Genomic DNA, 18,527 nt, shown 5'->3' on the forward strand with positions numbered 1-18,527 from the left:
CTCAAAATGCCTCTTTCTTTTGAAGCACTTTCCATTCAGGACTTCACAGCCAACCACAGCTGGCACTGCCTCGCCCACAATTAATCAAGGCAGCATCTCAATCGCAGGGGATATGAGGGATGCTCGCTCTGGTGCTTGAACGGAGCTGGGTGGCCAATTCGCTGGGACCTCTTGGTTGGGACGTCTCGGCTGGGACCTCTCTGCTGGCCACTCGCCGCACCAACGCCGGGCAGCAGCAGAGAGGAAGAATCAGTGGGAAGCTCTCATGCTGAAAAACACTAATAAAAGGAAGTTAAAGCTCAATTTTAAGGCTGCTAGACATCTCTGGGAACTATTTCTGGAAAATGACCCATTTTCTCTGCTCAAGCCTCTTAGCATCCAGCGTGACATAACCAGACAGCTTTGTGCTCATTGTCCTCACAAGCCATCCCTCTCCTTGTCCTCTGAAGACATGCCAACACATCCCGCAGGTCACCAGGAGCTAGCATCATTCTTCCCCTTTTCCTTGGAGTTTGCCCCAAAGAGGAGATCACCTCAGACAGCTCAGTCACTGCTGTGTATGTTAAACTTCTGGTTGTTTTCCTGCCAGCATGCGTGAGAACATGAGGTCTTCTCCTGACCAGTTGGAGAGCTCAAGGTCTTCATTAAGAGCAGTACATATAGTTAGCACCATACGACAATTTAAAATATCTCGGTGATTTTCTATACCAGTCATTGCTGCTGTTTGTATATGTACAACCTAATTACCACAAAGTGGTATCTGACTTGCCATTTTGATGTTTTTGCTGCAAGATGAGTCCAGCTGACCACCGGTGGCTCAGGGGAGGAAGGTGGACCCTGGCCTGCAGGTCTCTCCTAGGCAATTATTTCCAAGCCAACTGCAATGCACTGTGATGGCATCTCATCAGCATAGACACCTCAGGAGGCTTTAACTGCCCACAGACCTCTCTTGAAGAACTGCCACTGGCCTGTTTAACCCGGGTTAAACCTGTGGTGTGTGGAGGCAGCCATGGGGCTGGGGCAGCTCCACCCCCCCCAAGGCTGTCATCCATCGAGGCTCAGCAACAGCTTGCATGAAGACTGCATTTGGGGGACCACCACCACAACGGGTGCTACTGAAGGGGTGGGGGGTCCCACCACCAAGATGGGTCGTACTGAGGAGGTCCCACCACCAGGATGGAGGGTGCTGAAGGGACGCCAGCCTTGATCGTGGGCATCCTTCTGGCACCTCCTGGCCGTCCTTCCCTTGCCATACCTGGAGCATCAGTGACATCTGCTGCTGTCTCTGGGCATCGGCGCAGGACCCTCCATGCAGCCACCCTCCACGGCTCGGCTCCGTCCCCACCGGCCTCTCTGGCTACACGGAGGGTGGGGTGTTCCCGGACTGCCGAGGCCACCACCTATGTCCCCCTGCCCAGGGCTGGGGCACAGCCCCTGTAGAACCACCGCCTGCTGCTGTCCCAGGGGCTCCCACCATCCCAACGTGCCCTTCCCTGGGGCCTGCACCTGATGATCTGCTGGAAATTGAGCCTAAAATGCCAAAACAAAAATAAAATAAAAAGAAGAAAAATTTTACTTGGGTGGTGCAGTGGCTGGAGGGTGTATTTTCCTGCAGGGGTGCAACAGGAGCTGCAGCTACATGGGGAAACGGGGAAGAAGGGTTGGGGCATGAAGAAGGGCACCAGGAGGTTCATTTCTCATAGGGGAGGTTTCCTTTTCAAGGGGACCCACAGAAGCGCCAGAGCAAAGCAGCAACCACCACCACGTGCGACGTGGTCTTTCCCAGCAGCGTGCACCCATCACATCTGCACCCAACGAGGCATGAAGTGAGCAGGAGCCCGCAGATATCTTGGCTCTGTACAAAGGATTGATTTGCATGGCGCACCCAGGATTTTATCCCACACTGTTCCCCAATGCTCATGTCATCCCCGTTGCCCCCCAGGGGTGCAGGAGAGCCAAGCCGAGCAGGGCTGGGCCCTCTCCCTGCAGAGAAGGGGCTGCACCCTGCCATTCCAAACTCCTCCTCAGCCTCTTGAACCCAACGTAACTTCCCAGCACTCCCAAGCCCACCACAAATTCCCACAACCAGGACAACTGCCCACCTCTACCAGCCCATGCTGGGGTTCATATTCCCACAGTGAATGAAAGAAGCCAAAAACCATCATGTTTTGTTGTTTTTTTTTTTTCTTTTCCAATAGTCTCACTTTATTAGATACCACATCAAGAGAGGATGTTGTGCTGCATGCAGCGGAAGACTGGAGTATTTCTAGTTCCTGTGTAACATTTTCTTTTTCTCTTAATAGTTGTAAACTGATATTTTGCTGTAAAATCACTGCATGCAAGTTTGAATGCAAACAGCAGTAGAAGAGGCTTTTTTCTTTTTTTTTTTTCACCATTCCCAATCCATATGTGCATGCTTTATTTACAACGAAAAGAAGTCATTCAGGGCAGAAATTACCATCAGAAAAACTGAGAAGAGGGTGGCAAACAGAGATGAGGACTGTGGTTTGCACAATACAGAGAGGGGGACTGGCAAGTTGCACTTTATTTTTATGGGTACAAAGAGATGATTTGAGTATCATTTGTGTGACAGGAAAGCAGGCTGAGCAGAGAATGTCAATACAGGACATGGGTAAAGGCAACGTTAATTTAATTGTTCTGCACACACAAAGGAGGCTGGGCTGCTGCAGGTCTGAAATAAATTAAGGAATTGCTCAAATATTTTTTTTTTCTCTTTTTTTCTTAAAGGTAATTTCATTCCCAACCACACATTTCCCCAGCACAGCTTGGAAGCGCACTGTGCCCAACTGCTGCTCCAAGAGGTATAAGCAAGGGCTGTGCAAACGTTTTGGCCAGGTCCATGACTTCGGAAGGGATGAAAGCAGCATCCTACAGCTGAACGCCCTCTGCCCAGAGCAGTGAGTGCCCTGGCATGGCTACAGGAGGCAGCACTGGACCCAGAGGGAAATGATCCACAAGAACCGGGTCATTTCAGTCTGGGTCCTCTGCACAGCCCACGCTGAGGGCAGCGTGGCTCGGCGTCTCTGGGACATTGCACTTACTGGTGCAGAGGTGAGAACTGCGTGAAAGGGAGGGGAAAGCCGTTTTTGGAGTGTCCTCTCCCATTACACTCTTCCGTGCATCATGCCCCAAGCTGCTCCCATGGCAGTGGCCATGCCACAGGACAGAGGCCGGGGTGATGGAAGGAGCTGCCCCAGCTCTGGCTGAATGGAGCAGAGGATGCCCACGCTGGTTTAGGTTTGCTTTCCCCATCCGTGGTCCAAGGGTGGCTCCTGGTGGAGAGCTGGGTGCTGGCAGCACCCAGCCAGGGCTGGGGGGGAAAGCAGACCGCTGTGGGAGTGCAAGCCCTGAGCTGGGCTGGGGAAGGGCTGCTCTGCAGCAGCAGCATCGCTCGGCACGCAGAGATGTTAGCATCACACAGCGACGTTCGCATTGCTCAGCACACAGCCCCCATCTGCTGCAGAAATCACAGCCCTGCTCACCGCAAGTCAGCACCCAGAGCAAATTCTGCTGGGGGAAGGGGGGGGAATAATCAAGAATAAGAAAATAACTCATCCAATTCAAAAGAAACAGCTCTGCAGTACAGCTGAATTAAGAGCACGCCCCACAACAGCACGCCAGCAGACTACAGCAGCAGGTTGCAAGGGAAGTCATGGGACAACAGCGGGAACCAAAGGGGCTGAGGTTCAGGTTTCATACAACATGCGCAGTGTGTAGCTGACCAACAATATATTCCAGTAGTGCTTATAGTGCTGCTATCGCCATTGCTATGCTTGAGATTGTCCAGAGACAGCAAATGGTACCAAACCTGATCAGCATCAGTCTGAAAGTGTCATGACTCTCCTGCTATCAAGAACAAATCAAACACCTCCAGATGATCATTAAAGCGCTGGTTGAAGACAATGGTTCTTGTTCAGATTTGAAGAAAAAAAAAAAAAGTTGGAAGACCTCTAACTGTTCCAGCTAATTTCAGTATTTGTGGTATTTCAAAGCAATAATCCTTGCACACATCAGCTCGTTGGTGGGAAGTATCTTGTCCCTCGGCTTCCCTCCCGCATGTGGCACGGCAAATGGTCAGCAACGGAAAGGTTAGTCTGAGGAGGGCCCAGGGACTGCCCTCGGGGTTCAGCTAGTCACCACTACGCAGCTAGGACATGAAGAGGAGGTAGTCACAAGCTTGAAACACGGGTGTGCTCCTACAGCAACGGAGTGCGTGAGTTCCTCGGGCGAAAGGAACCACACGTGGTGGCTGGAAACGAACACGAACCAACCCAAATCTCTGTTTCCCTGTGAGCACAGAGTGGCTCCCTATTTCTTGTTATTGTTATTGTATTATTGGTGAATCTTCTCAGCAAAGAATGTACCACAATATTGCTCAAATGTACCAAGTCAGAACTAAAGCTCAAGCAAGACTCGCAGGATTACATCAGTGACACAGGCTTCAGCCTAATCACGACAACACAGATACCAGGCTACGGTTACGATCCACACCAAAGCCAAACAGCTTTTTCGTTATTGCAACTGAGGTATTGATATCACACAAGCAGAACGGGCCGATGCTCCAACACCAGCGCTCAACACTCTCCCCACGCCGGACGAGTGCACGGCCGGTCCGGTGGCCGCGCATCTCGCTGGGAGATAAAGGAGCCGCAAGCCGGTGGTGATGGGACGAGCCACACGAGCGGAGGCTGGAGGAACACAGAGCATCACACACACGACAGGAAGGCTATCACGGCGTGCGTGAGACTAGTGAGAAAGAGGAACAGTCAGAGGGTAACTATTGCTTGACAAAATTACACACCAGGATAATTCAATGACCCCCCCAAAAAAAACAAAGGAAGTGAATACAAAAGATCTGGGTTAGTTTCCAGGTGGAGGTGAGGACAGGGCACAGAGGATGCTTGGAGGAGGCAGAAGAGCATTGCTGCCCTGGGACCAGAGGCGTGTAGCAAGGCGTGACTGCGCTGGAAGACGGACATCAGAGATCTACAGGGGCTTGGCAGAGGATGGGCTGTTTGGGGAGGTTCGGGCAGCAGCTCCCTTTAATCACTGGCAACGTGGTTCTCATTTTGGAGGGTGTGCCAGCGTTCAATCTTCTTGTCCTTGTTCTTCAAACATTCATACCAGTGTTTTAAGCGCTCCCCCTTAGCCGTAATGCCAAGCTGACAGCCACCTGGAAGAAAGGCAGAAGAGGAGACGACATATTCAGAGATGATGGTGATGTTCCAGTAAATCACTTCCATGGGGAAAGACCCCACGTTTGAGGCATTTCTCTCCATCTCCTAGATTTAAAGTGTAGTGGAAACCACTACAGCTGCTCTGCCTGCACAGAAGACCTCACGGGATGCTGGAGATGGGGCAGTACAGTGGGTGTATGGTATTTTATGGCCTGATACAAGCGCCAGCCAGCCTGCATCGTCCCACCTCAAAGCTCAGCCTGGGGTTCCTCACAGGGCATCCTGTGCATCCCTCCCGTACAGCGGGCACTACATCGGGCATCAAAACTGCACCCCCGAGCACAGAGACTTGCAGCTCACCGATGTAATCATTCGATTTTCCAATGTCGTAATCCCAGACAGAAATGTCCAGTGACTTCTTGGCCAGATCGCTATGTTTTATATCATAGAAGAACTCCTGCAGAAGGAGAACACCCACGTCACCCCAAGCATCCCAGGAAAATACACCCAGAAAACTGCAGTTAAGGAATTGCAAATGATCTCTCTGTACAGCCTGAATTCAAAATCCAATGAGAGGATATTTAAAATACATTAATGAAGAGCAAATGCCCCTTCCCTGCGGCATCTCTCCTCCCAGGACAACAGCATGCTGCACAAACCCATAAGCTGAGCTCACCCCTTGTATCTAAGTGAGCAGTGTGCAGGTGTCCCATCAAGGCAGCACCAGCCACAGGACGCCCCGGGATGCTCATCCCACCCATACCCCCTGGCCAGGGTGACATGGAGTCGGCAGCGCAGGCAGCAGGGAGGTTTCAGTGTGTACCGGCGCTGCCTGGCACTGAACTGGTGAGATCTCCTGTGGCAAAGTCATTCCTAAAATATTCCTGGATACAGAAAGGGGAAAGGACGCTGAGCGAGGAGCCGAACCTTGGGAAGCTTGTCTTCCACCTCCTCCACACAACATAGTAATTGGTTGAGTTGATTTAATAATATAAAAATTAGATCTGTCCTTACCTCATTAAACTCAGGATTCAGTGTTTTCTTCTTAATCTGTGTCTTGTGCTTGGCCTTTTTTCCCATGTCAGGTTTCAGCCAACTGGGGGCAACAGAAAACAGCTCAAAACTCAAGTGCAAGAACAGTGTGAGTTTATAGAAAAAAAAGCAACTGAAGATACTTAAGGCAAAGAAATGGGTTAGCCAGTCTCCCTTCCCACCTTCTAAAATTATCTAAAATAAATGTAAAATCAGTACTGAATACTCTTTTTTCTTTTTTTCCCTTGGATTGCCAGATGAGAGACAGAAATCCATAAAGACCCGCTTTGCACAGAGCGCTGAGCTCAGCAGAAGCCTTTCTGGGGGAGCATCTCTTGCTCAGAGGAGCTGGGTAACGTTCAGACACCAGAAGGCAGCGAGCCTGCACATGCACTCTTGATGTCCTTCCAAACCATGCCTTCATCCCAAGTCTTTTTTCCCCAAGCCGTGCTAAAAGAAACGGTTGTAGGCATTTTACAGAGCAAAAGCGGGTGAACTCTGCGTTTTGCTGGGGAGGAACCTGCCGAGGCTGACAGTGGGAAGCAGATAAAATGGTTAGGGAGTATGGAAAATGAGCAGCCAGGCTGGTCACCAGCAGATGAGGGCAATTGCACAGCCAGTCACTGAGCCTGGCTGCTGGAAAACCCAGCCAAGAACATGTGAACACATACAGAGATAGGGAGAAATGGGGGGGATGATGATTAAAAATAGCCCGTCAGTGTTTAATACCATGCAGACTACTATACTCAGCCAAGGCAGGTTCACCTACAGAATGTAAGAAAAATTAGGGCTTGGCCTTTGCAGCCTGGCTGCAGACCCAGAACTAAATTGTAGAGTTGGCATTAACTAGATCTGTGTTGGAAGTTGATTTAAAAATGGAAAGCCACCATCTTCTGTTTGTAGGAATGGAAAATATAAAAAATAAGAGAGAGACTGAGAAGGAAAACTACTCAGTTCCACTCAGCTACAAAAAGACATGCAAAATGTTCAACACAAGAGTTATTGAATGACTTTTAGGGAGAATAGAGGTTTTTTCCTGAAGGCAAAGAGCAAACAGCAACAAAAACCCATCTGCAGCCACAACCACAACCAGGAATGACTGCAGGGTCCTCTCTGCGTTGCAGTTTATGAAGTTCGAGTTAAAATGATCTTATTCCCCGTGTTTGCAGGAGCCACTCAACAAGCGCTGCTCCCCCGTCACCTGCCTCCGCAGCTGAGAGCACCGACGGGTGTGCTGCTGCTCGAGGAGACCCGCTCCCATTGCAGCAAGGTATCACTGGCATGAATCACAGCAAACACCACTGTCTGCATTAATTAAGCCGATTTGTTTGCAGGGGAGACACGGCGCAGGACAGGGACAGGCATGGCAGGGCAATCCCTGGGCTCCCAGCTACAAGCACATGGGCTTACAGGGCAGCAAGTGGGGCACGTGCTCTAGAATCACAGAATTGTTTAGGTTGGAAAAGACCTTTAAGCCATCAAGTCCAACCGTTAACCCAGCACTGCCAAGTCCACCACTAAACCATGTCCCTAAGAACCACATCTACACATCTTCTAAATACCACCAGCGATGGAGACTCAACCACTTCCCTGGGCAGCCGGTGCCAGTGCCGACCACCCTTTCGGTGAAGAAATTTTTCCTAATATCCAACCTAAACTTCCCCTGGTGCAACTTGAGAATGTTTCCTCTTGTCCTATCGCTTGTTACTTGGGAGAAGAGGCCGACCCCCACCTCACTACAGCCTCCTTTCAGGGAGTTGCAGAGAGCAATAAGGTCTCCCCTCAGCCTCCTCTTCTCCAGACAAAACAACCCCAGCTCCCTCAGCCGCTCCTCCCCAGCCTTGTGCTCCAGACCCTTCACCAGCCTCATTGCCCTTCTCTGGCTACGCTCCAGCACCTCGAGGTCCTTCTTGTAGTGAGGGGCCCAAAACTGAACACAGGATTCGAGGTGCAGCCTCACCAGTGCCAAGTACAGGGGCACTATCACCTCCGTGGTCCTGCTGGCCACACTATTCCTGATACAAGCCAGGATGCCATTGGCCCTCTTGGCCACCTGGTCATGCATGGAGAGACATCAAGCCCTCTCCACCCTGCAGGCATGGTGGGTCAAAGCCAGGGAGAATGGCCTCTCTTGTCCTCCAGCTCTGCACCTACGGGGTGGCTGTTGGGTCTGTGTGTTTGGGAACCTACAGGGAATGGATGGACCTAAGGGCTGGGTCAGTCTCACCTAGCTTCAGCCATGGCAGGGGCACTCAAGCAGAGCATTACCACCTTGCACAGGCATCACCGGTGGGTAGCTCAGTCCTGCATGAGGTCTCTAGGTGCTTGGCAAACATTCTCCTCTCTCCAGTGGTTTTGGAAGAAGGTCTCAGAGCATCAGCTACTGTCCAAGGACAGCGGGTGGCTCCATGACCACACGTTACCACACTAAGCCATCCCCAGCTCCCACTTACAGTTTAACGAAAGGGTCTGAGTATCCGTTGGCATCCATGGCTGCTAAATGCACACAGCGTACGATGCCAACAATCAGGCCACCCTGCTGGGTGCTGTACATGAGGGACACGAGGATCTTCCCACGCTCCTCCACATCCCCGCCACGATCTACCTGCAAGAGGAAGCGACCAGACATGGGGACACAGAGGCTGAGTGAGGAAGACTGTCAACCGCAGAACAGATGAGACAAGATGGATACAAGGGAACCTTGTGTCCCCATGGAAGGGGGTGGGGGGTGGGAAAGGGGGCTCGTACATGAGAGATGATGGGTGAATCATGCATGGAGCATGTCGTCCTCCAAGGACTCTTACCTCCTCTTCGTATAGTGCCATCCCACGGGATGAGCCCGTTGTTCCAGCACGCTTCATCTTGGATGGGGAAGGGAAAAAGAGAGACTGCCATGAGTGACTGCAGCTGGAGAGGCATCATCTTATGGCAGACACACCGCCCGGAGCCCAGTCCTGCTCTTTTGCTGGCCTCAGGAGTGGAAAGGGGCTCAGGTAGGTTCCTCTGATCCTTCAACCTCCACCTCAGCAGACTCAGCACCTCAACCAGAGCACTGGGGAGCAGAGCTCAGGGAAGGAGCAACCTGCCCTCTCCTCCACAGTGACATACATCAGCATAGTCTGGGAACGCCAGCAGATCTGCAGCCACCAGGGAAGTCCCTGGAGTCACTTCCCCTGGATTCCCACCACGCTTTTATCTCCTGGCCTTGATGTGTCACATCAGCCCAGGAATGGGTGGGAATCCAACTCCTAAAGATGCCAAGGAAGTCAGGCACCTACAGCTCTTGGCTGGTTCTAGCTCCAAGCTCACCACTAACTCCCTCACATGCCGCTTGTTAGCAACCTCAACATTAACAGTAGCAGAAAGAAACGTCACAGAAACTCACTGGTATTACTCTCTCCAAGCAGATGTTGAAGTTCTTTTTCTGATTGGCTTTCAGTTTTTTCAAGGAAACTCTAGTTTCTCCAATAAACTCGTTGTGGCCAAATTTGTCTTCATCACACACGGAGATCCTGAAGGGAACAGGAAAGGTGAACATCAACCAGGCTGGAGCAGTACCTGACTCTGGAGCACGAAACCACTCCTGCAATGGCACTACTCAAGGGGTGGCTGAAGCCTCCAACCATCTGGCTCTCCTTTGACAAAAAGCAGTCAGAAAACACAACTTCTGTTCTGCCAGAAAAAACAACATTTTTAATACATGTTCTGCGATGGGGCAAGAAATCAAAAGGTAGCAATTTCCTGTAGGAAGGAAATGTCAAAGATTTTGAGAGACATCTAAATGTTTTGCTGGGACACTGTCAAATCATGCACAGATATGCAATATGCAAATCTCTATGCTGGTAAGAATAATAGTAATGCCAATAATTTTAATATTAAATGACAAGGTCAAAATGCCTTTCTTTCTCTTTTTAAAAAGGACCATCAAAATCAGCATGTTCATGTGAAGCATGTTGATTTTGACCAAAAACTCTGCATTTCCAGGTGCTCTATCAACACCTGCACATGGCTGCCTGTGCCCTCCTGAGGAAGGCTGGCTTGCTATGCCCCGTGCAAGGAGCCCCAAGGTCCCCATCCCACCATCCCATGGAATACCCCAGCTCCTCTGCTTGCCTGAGGGTTTTCCTTTGCATGTCCTCATCTGTGATGCCGTGGTACACCAGGGTCTCATTCCACACAGGGTTACGGGTGTTGCGCAGGGTCTTCGTCCTCAGCTTATTTGACTATGGCATCAAAACAAAACACGGCATCATTACACCCCTGAACTCCTCCCAACCTAAATTTTGGCTCCTGGCAGAGGAGTGTAAATTAGATGCTCCATCACCTCTGGCTCACAAGAGGTGGTTTGACTGGGGCACGGAGGACTCTGCAGGACATCACCGCTGCCTGGCGAGGCTGTCGCGCCGGCGAGCCATCAACTCCAGGTGAGCATCACCAACCCGACAAGGTGGACCTTTATGCAAGCACTGGGGACTCTGTCACCTGCAGTGGCCAGGGCAGCCTTCACCACCTGGCTTTTAATTTTTTTTTTTTTTTTTTTTTTTTTTTACTATCTGAGGTCTACTCACTCAAGGACACTTGTACAAGAAAAAGTTGCACAGGGCAGGCTGTGTGGGGCTTGGGTAACGGCTCTTGTGGTTTAAAGGAGATGACAGCTTGGGAAACGAGGAGCTCTGTCAATTGTTCACATGTCTTTCACAAACACACGTGCAAAATAAGAAATTAAAAGAAAAAGCAGCCAACAAGAGAGCAACAGAAATCAAAGCAATTCCCAAGATCACACCACCTTGGATTTACTCTATGCAAGACCAGAAAGTCCCCGTACATAAAGTAAACCTGTAAATATCAATCCAATGGTTTTATTATCAGGTTTTACCCTTGTTTTACACTTCAGGGAGTGAGATTTCTAGGGCTTTCTTCGATGGGAAGGAGTCAGAGTTTACTCAAAGGTTATTTCTTCACAGGTCTAACAAGAACACGCTGCAGCTTCAAAGCAAATGGATCGCTCAAACTCCAGTATTAACTATATTTTTTGTCAGATATTTTGTGATGCATTAATAGTGTCACCTCCTCTGGAGCTCCCCTCCATCCCTAAGCAGATCCTTGTCTGCAGTATGAGCTGTTCCTCGGGTATGGGAGAACATTTGCCAGCATCATCACTTTTCAGAGATACCTCCTGGGTAAAATAGCAGCGGTGAGCGACTGCGCAGAGAAACCAAGGGGAGAAAGCCTGATGCAGGGTAGGGACCTCAGGTGGCTTTGAGAAACCTCTGATGCATCCCCAGCCCAAAACACACCCAAACCAGGCAAAGCCTCACCTTGCTGGCTCCAGGCAAGAGGTGCAGTTTGACATAGGGATCCGCCAGACCATTTGAGTCCATTGGTTTTAAGCCCTAAAAGATAATAAAGAAAACACAGTGCATGAATCCTCCTTAAGCAGAGCCAGGGAAGAGAAAAAGCTACCCATGAAGCAACTCGGTAAAGACAAAACGCATTCAGCAAGCCAACAGCCTTTTCCTCTGCCCCGAGCAGGCGTGGGTGCCACGATGTGCTGAAACATCAGACCCACTCAAGGCAAAGCCCCACCGACCTCTCCTGCCCAGCCAGGAGCAGCGGGGCCGGGCTGGGTCTCTGGGGGGAGCAGCCTTTGCCAGCGGCCACACTGCTCCCAGCCCATTGCACTGGGGGAGCTGGGAGCCAGACGGACTTAAATCAGTGAAAGAAGGGGAAAAAGGGGACCACTTACTTTGGCCTTGATGAGGGTGCAGTGCAGGGAGCTGTTCTCCTGGTCGTAGAGCAGGCTGAACTCCAGTGCTCCCAGTGTAGCTGACAGCGGAGGGGGCAGAGAGGAGTTGGAAATAGGACCTCATTAAAACGCCAGCCAATAACTGTTTAATCAGCCCTGATTAGTAATAATTAGAAAGATTTGCGGTTCAAATGTAAAGCCATTTAAAGCACGTGGGTCTGCACCAGCATCGGCCAAACTGCCACACACAAAGCCAGGCAGATTCATGATCTCTGCTCATCAAAGCTTTACAAAGCTGGAACTGCCCAGGGTACAGGGAGGGCAGCTTGGGGCTCTTGAGGTGATTTTAATATTCACCAGGCAAAGGATGTAATGGTACAAACCCTTCTGTGGGCACAGCTCGGGGAGGCGATGCCACCCCAGGACCACCCTGAGAAGGTGTTTCAGCTCGGGTGGCCAGCATCTCCTCCCAAGGTTTGGGGCTCCATGTTTCGCCCTCATTTTGACTTGTTGGAAATCAGCTCACACTTGTCTTCACGTGCTCACCAGGAAAAGATCACAGAACCTCAGCTGGGTCCATCTGCTCCTATCCGAGCACGATTTCTGCACCCGCCCCTGGCCTGGAGCAGGTCTTCCCATCCTGGGTGGGAATGGGCTGGACAGGCAAAGCAATGCCCTGCCACAGATGCTCACCCTCATGCAGCAAACTGCCTCATTAGGGGAGCAAATGACTGAACCCCAAGATCTCATCGTGTAAAGGTACTGAAGCCACCAAGACTCTCCTACGGACAGGTCCAGGTGCGTTGCTTGCAGCGAAGGATGCTCTGATGGAAAGAGGCAGCCGCCTTCAGGACTCAAATTTGGAAGTGGGAAGGTTGTGCGAACACAGAGCCTAAACCACCACGCGTCAGAGCTCAGTAATTTGGTGCAAAACTGACTGAAGATCCCACGAGCTGCGCTGAACTGACTGCGCAGGGAGAGCCTGCGAGACCCTGCCCCAGCTCCGAGCCCCGTGGGGAAGCAGCGTTCCCCAAGGACTCTCCCTGTCAGAGACCCATGACCTTATGCCGTGCGTCACCGTCCTGCAGCAGCCACCTCCTCAAAATTCCGGGTTTCCCAAAGAAACCTGTCCCTCCCCTCTGGCCAGGAGTCCTGGGTACTTACTGCCTTCATCAGAGTCATAGCTATTAGCATCCTCCTCCTCTTCCTCCTGGGGCTGCTGCCGCAGCGGGGCGGCAGGCGCTGGTGGGACAGCGGGGGGCTGTGGGAAGGCGGGGGGCTGCCGGGCTGGCCTCTCCTCTCTGGCGGGGGGCATGGCATAGCCCCCTCCTCGCTCCTCCCTGGCGGCGGTGCGGGCCGGCTCCGGGGGTCCCAGTGGTGGGCTCACTGAGGGAGGGACCTTGTTAGCCCGCAGCGCGCTCTGCCCCCCAGCCCCTCGCAGGCAGCCGAATTTTACCTTGTCTCTCCGGGAACCGGCCAGCCGCCCCGGGACCCGGTCTTCCCGCTGCCAGTGGCGCTAGGGATAGATGCAGCATTACTAGGGCATTCACCTGGGCAATGCTCTCCATCCCCTCTCCCACCCCAGTGCTGGCACTATCCCCCAAGCAGGGGGGTCCCTGCCCATGGCAGGGCATTGGGGTGTCCCCCCCGGGGACTGAGCATCCTGGCTGCATCCCCATCACATCCTACCTGGGGGTGCTGCTGGACTGGGACCAGGAGTGAGGCCAGCAGCAGCTGGCGGGGGCGGCCGTGGGGCTTGCAGGGAGTTGGTCCGCTTCACGCCTGCAAGGAGAAGGGAGAATCAGCAACAGCATTTTGGGCCCCGGAGATTTTGCCTGTGTCGAGGAGGGGGTTACAGCTGGAATTCGGCCAGGAAAGGGCAGCCAGAGGCAGCTGAGAGGAAAGAGGTTTGGCAGATGGATGGAGGTGGCCGAGATAACGGCTTGGCCCCGCACACTTTTTGGGGTCAGCGCTGCAGGGCATGGGTGCAGCCCAGGCTGGAGCAGGGAGCGTTTCACTAGAGGGACCCCGTGCTGCGCCGATCCGCCTGCAAAAGAGGGAGACGCGGGAGAGGTGGAACAAGGAGGATGGATGTGGAGGGTGGCTGGGTGCTGGAAAGCAAACAAACCCGGGAGCATCGCTGCGATGCCCGTCACGCCCCCATCCCCCCACACGGCCGGCTGGCAGCAACACCCCAGGACCACTGCTGCACAGCGTCCCCCGAGACAGCCACGGGTGCACCCTCAAGGGTTATCCACCCAAACACGAATTAAGACACCAGCTCCCCATGGCAGGAGCCTGGGCAGCCCTGAACACCCCTCTCCAGCTATTACCTGACTATCCTGCCATTGAATATTCCTTTCTTCCTCATGGAATTAAAGAGGATTTGGATATTTTCCAGACATTTTTAGCTTCACCAATTAAATCTGCAAGCTCAGCTCCTAGATGAAAAGTGGTCTCTGCAAGTGCTTTTCCCCTTCTGGAGGCACCTGGGGAGGATCCAGGCCCTGCCAAACGCTGTCAGCCACTCATTCGTATCACAGCCATTTACAATAGCTTGGAGCACATCAAATTTTCACGAAACAAGAAACGACATCCCCAGCCAGGCCCCTGCCAGCAAAGCACGGGCTCCCACAGGCAGGGCTGGCCCACGCCTGCTCCTTTGGCAGCGCCTCATGGGGCACCTGCCCACCCCGGCAGTGAGGTGGGGGCATAGCAGCATGAAAAATGCTTTTACTTAGGGTCTCAACTCAGTTGCATTTCATCTCTGCTTAAAATCAGCCTGGTAAGCACTGAGCCTACTCCTCTCTTCACTTACAGCTCTCACATTGTGCATGGGGCTTTCCAAATTCATGTCCTTCCATGGGCCATAAGGTGCCCCTCTGCAGGGAAAAGCACGGCAGGATCCTGCCTCTCCTCCCTGCATGCTGGGGAAGGGATAGCGATCCCTCTCCACGCCTCCCCCTGATCCCACTAACACCCCGGACCCCTCCATCAGCAAACCCCATGGAGCAGTGTAAAACAGCAGACGAGCGGCGCGGGAAGCAGGCACCAATGCTCTGCAACGTGAAATCCCTCAGCATCACTTAGTGCTGCACATCGAGAGCAGAGACAACCCTCGCACGGCTGCCGGCTTCACGCCCCCCAGCCCTCTCCTTCCAAGCATGCAGAAGTGTGCACAAGCACACAGAATTGCACACAAGCGTGCAGAAGCGCAGCTCTCACCAGGGCTCCTGCTGACCCCGCTCTCGGCAGCATAGTCGTGGCTGTCGGCATCGCCACCAGCGTGCTCGCTGCCGCACGGGCCCGGCCTGCCCTCGGCCATCTTGCGGCCGGGCACCACATAGCTCCCCCGGGCAGCCGCCATCACATCACTGCCTGTGGGGAGAGCAATAAAGGCAGCAGTGAGGCTCACACGCCAACCACCCATCTGTCCCCAAAGCCAGCCCTGAGAGCAGCCGCTTAGGTGATGCCCAGCCTGGGCACGAGCAGGAGGAGGAGGAGGATGGGTATGGCCACTGCAGCATCACCCCCAGAGTGCTGAGGACTGCCAGCCATCCGGCACCTGCGGGGCGGCAGGAGGGCTCTGCACCATCAAACCTGCACACGGTGGCCAGGAAAGACCAAAGGACACGGCAAACCATGGGGACATGAGAGCGCCACAGCAAAACAAGGCCAGAGGCATCCATCAGCCGGTCCTCAGCGCCCGTCAAACCCCTAATGCCATTACAGCTCCACAGTCCCTGGGACAGGTGGATCATATTTTCTTTTTGCTGATCATTTTCCATTTATTAATGAGACAACGGTGACAGCTGCCTTTGCCTCTCACTTCCATCCACCCCGAAACGGCCATCCCAGTGGATAAATCCCAGGCTGCACGCACCAGGGTGCCGAGACCACTTCGTGGCGATAAATTGCAATCCATGGATGTGATGGAAAAGGTCTCGGCGCTCACCTGGCTTGTGCCAGAGACGCCAGGTATAAATCTTTGCTGTGACATAAATGGGATGTTTATCCTTGGCTGGGCTCTCAGGGTCACCGGGCGCAAGGAGAAAGCGAAACGCAACAGATTGCAGGTGGGGGAGAGGAGGGAGGTAAAAATGCCACGATGCTGAAGAGGAGGGAGGAGGGGAAATGAGCATCCACAACCAGGAGCCCTGTGGTGCAGAAATAGCAATGCAATAAATAATTTTCCAAGGGAGCTTTAGGAAAATCATGGGCACGTCATGAGCATGCTGATCACCAGGAGGATGCTGTGCAGCCTGACAAACCCTCCCTGACTCACAGGTGAGCCGGCAGCTTAATAAAAGCAGCCTGTTGTGGGGCCAGGAAGGTTAATGGCACCAGCTACCATCGCGATTAAATGGTCTTAATTAAGCAGTTTCCCCAACTGCTGCATGGGAAGATGAAGATCATCACTTGGCACAACTGGGCTGGGCACAGCCTTGCCAAAGCTCAGCCGGAGCCCCCCACCAGGACTGTGAGCCATAGCATGGGCTGTGGCTGAGCCGGGGTACCCCGCCATGGGTACCCCCGCCCCAGCTTGCCCCGATACCACCACCCAGACACGCAGGCCGCATCCCCATTGCAAGCGGTGCTGCAGGGTGCAGGGAGCATGGCTCAGCACAAGGCTGTGCCACCCACCCTGCCCACTGAGATGCTGCCTGCCCGCAGCCCACCCAACACGGAGCAAAGTCCCAGGCAGCCGCAACTGGGAAATCAAACACAGCCCCGGGAACCAGCCGTTAAAGCCTCCTGCGCACCGATGGCCATCTGCCAGCTGGGCTGTCACTGCCACAACAGACCCTGGGCTAAAGGAAGGGTGGGACAGAGGGGACAGCTCCGGCGGCGGGGTTGTGTCCTCAGCCCCCCACTGCCTCCTCCATGCAGCCAAGGAAGGGGAGAGGAAGAGGCGGGTTTGCAGCCACCAGGCTGCTCCCAGCCTAATCATGGCCCAGCCAGGAGCAGCCGGTGCTGGAGCAGGGTCAGGTAATCTCATCACTCAGCACTCCGATGCCAAACTGTGAAAATGGGGGCTATTATTCAAAATTAACTCCCAGCAGCACAGCCGGTCCAGGAGCAGCAGGAGCCCCGACCCCAGCTCCTGCCAGTGCTGGCAGCAGCATCCAGGGGATGTGGGTCCAGAGCAGCACAGGGCACATACGAGGTTAGAAATTGGTGAACCCTGGCAAGGAATACGGCTTCACCCCTGTAAGCAGGAGGCACCAATCGCTGTTGCTTAACACAGCCCCCCTTGGCCGGTGTTGCTATTATACACAATGACACAGGCAGAGACTCGGGGGGCTGCCGGTGCTGGAGGGAACAAGGTATAACCATAAAAAAAAAGACCGTTGCATCCTCACCTTGCTCTGGTACCCATGCAAGGCACAAGCCTGGGCACAGGGCACCGGCACCAAGAGCTTCAGTGGGGGAAACCCGATGTGGCTGGAGCAGAGATCAGAGCAGCTCGGCTGCTCTGTCCCTCGCAGACATGCATGAGCCCCCCACGAGCCTCCTAAAGTTTCCACGGCAGGTTTTCTAAGGATTGCCATTAAATAACCAGAAAAATACCCGTCAATCAGCATCAGGAAAGGACACCTACAGAGGCAATTCTGCTCAGCACTCTAAATTGCAGCGTTTCAGCCCAGGCGTGTGCAGTAGGTGGGGAAGCCCCAGAATAACTCGGTCCCCGCGCGGTGGGTGGCAGCAGCAAGGAGAGATCTTGCCGCTGCTGCCTCCCACGGGAAAACACCGCAGGGCAAGGATGGAAGGAGAGAGAGGGCTCAGCACAGGCGGCACCGAGGCAGCGGCGCAGGGGAGGGTGCGAACGCCGGTGCTTACCATCGGAGTCCTGCTCGGCCGGGGTGTCCGCCTGGCCTTGGGGGCACAAACAGAGCGAGAAGCTGTGAAGCTGCAACCCACCCGCCCCACCAACGCCAACCCGGGACTCCTTCCCCAGGTTTCTTTTTTTATTCTTATTTTTTCTAGGCTTCTGCATCACTGTGTTCATACCCAGGCACTGCCCGAACCCCCAGCCGGGCACCCCAGATCCCCACCCAGGGCTGCTTTGCTTGAGGACATCCCTGCAAACCCAGCCATCCTGACTTGAACAGCCCAGAGAAAGCCTCAGCAGGCAGCGAGGCGATTTCTGCACCCTTTACAAAACAGGCAGCAGCTACGCAACTGCTCTGGATGCTTTTTGCTAGGGCTCGCCCTTGCAAACGATGGGGAGGAGGCCCAACGCCTCGCTGGCTGGACCCCTGCCCCTTGCACAGAGGGAGGGGGTCAGCACCCGCTGTCACCTACCTCGGGTGGGTGCGCGGGAGAGGAGTTTTGGGTCCTGGGCGGCTGGCTCCAGCGGGCTGGGCTCACTCGGGGCTTGGGGTCCCTTGTTCTTGTTGATGGGCATCGGCTGGGGCAGCACTTGCTTGGGCAAACCCTTGAAGAACCAGGCACCGGAGCGCTTCCACACCTGGGGGTGCAGGCAGGGGGATGCTGGGTGAGACCTGGCAGCCTTCCTCCCCCTGCATCACCGGGGCCTGCCTCCATCA

General features: G+C 53.6%; 1 protein-coding gene across 5 annotated transcripts in view; it reads right to left on the bottom strand.

The window, feature by feature from the left end:
• Positions 1-2,174: 2,174 nt before the first annotated feature.
• Positions 2,175-18,527, bottom strand: part of RPH3A (rabphilin 3A) — a 36,799-nt gene continuing 20,446 nt past the window's right edge. For 2 of the 5 annotated variants that reach the window (XM_087754788.1, XM_087754787.1), the window contains 15 exons: positions 18,283-18,448; positions 17,818-17,853; positions 15,202-15,354; positions 13,666-13,758; positions 13,433-13,492; positions 13,141-13,362; positions 11,977-12,056; positions 11,549-11,623; positions 10,344-10,453; positions 9,616-9,742; positions 9,035-9,091; positions 8,684-8,835; positions 6,213-6,294; positions 5,559-5,655; positions 2,175-5,194 (listed from right to left, as the gene is read on the bottom strand). In XM_087754788.1, coding sequence (XP_087610914.1) covers positions 5,064-5,194; positions 5,559-5,655; positions 6,213-6,294; positions 8,684-8,835; positions 9,035-9,091; positions 9,616-9,742; positions 10,344-10,453; positions 11,549-11,623; positions 11,977-12,056; positions 13,141-13,362; positions 13,433-13,492; positions 13,666-13,758; positions 15,202-15,354; positions 17,818-17,853; positions 18,283-18,448 — 1,641 coding nt within the window. In that variant the 3' untranslated portion in view covers positions 2,175-5,063. The remainder of the gene's footprint in view (positions 5,195-5,558; positions 5,656-6,212; positions 6,295-8,683; positions 8,836-9,034; positions 9,092-9,615; positions 9,743-10,343; positions 10,454-11,548; positions 11,624-11,976; positions 12,057-13,140; positions 13,363-13,432; positions 13,493-13,665; positions 13,759-15,201; positions 15,355-17,817; positions 17,854-18,282; positions 18,449-18,527) is intronic. The other 3 variants (XM_087754790.1, XM_087754789.1, XM_087754791.1) reach the window with 2 other exon arrangements.

The sequence above is a fragment of the Nipponia nippon genome, unplaced genomic scaffold, assembly GCF_047370975.1.
Source record: "Nipponia nippon isolate SJK-2023a ecotype South Korea unplaced genomic scaffold, ASM4737097v1 scaffold_18, whole genome shotgun sequence".
Classification (NCBI taxonomy): domain Eukaryota; kingdom Metazoa; phylum Chordata; class Aves; order Pelecaniformes; family Threskiornithidae; genus Nipponia; species Nipponia nippon.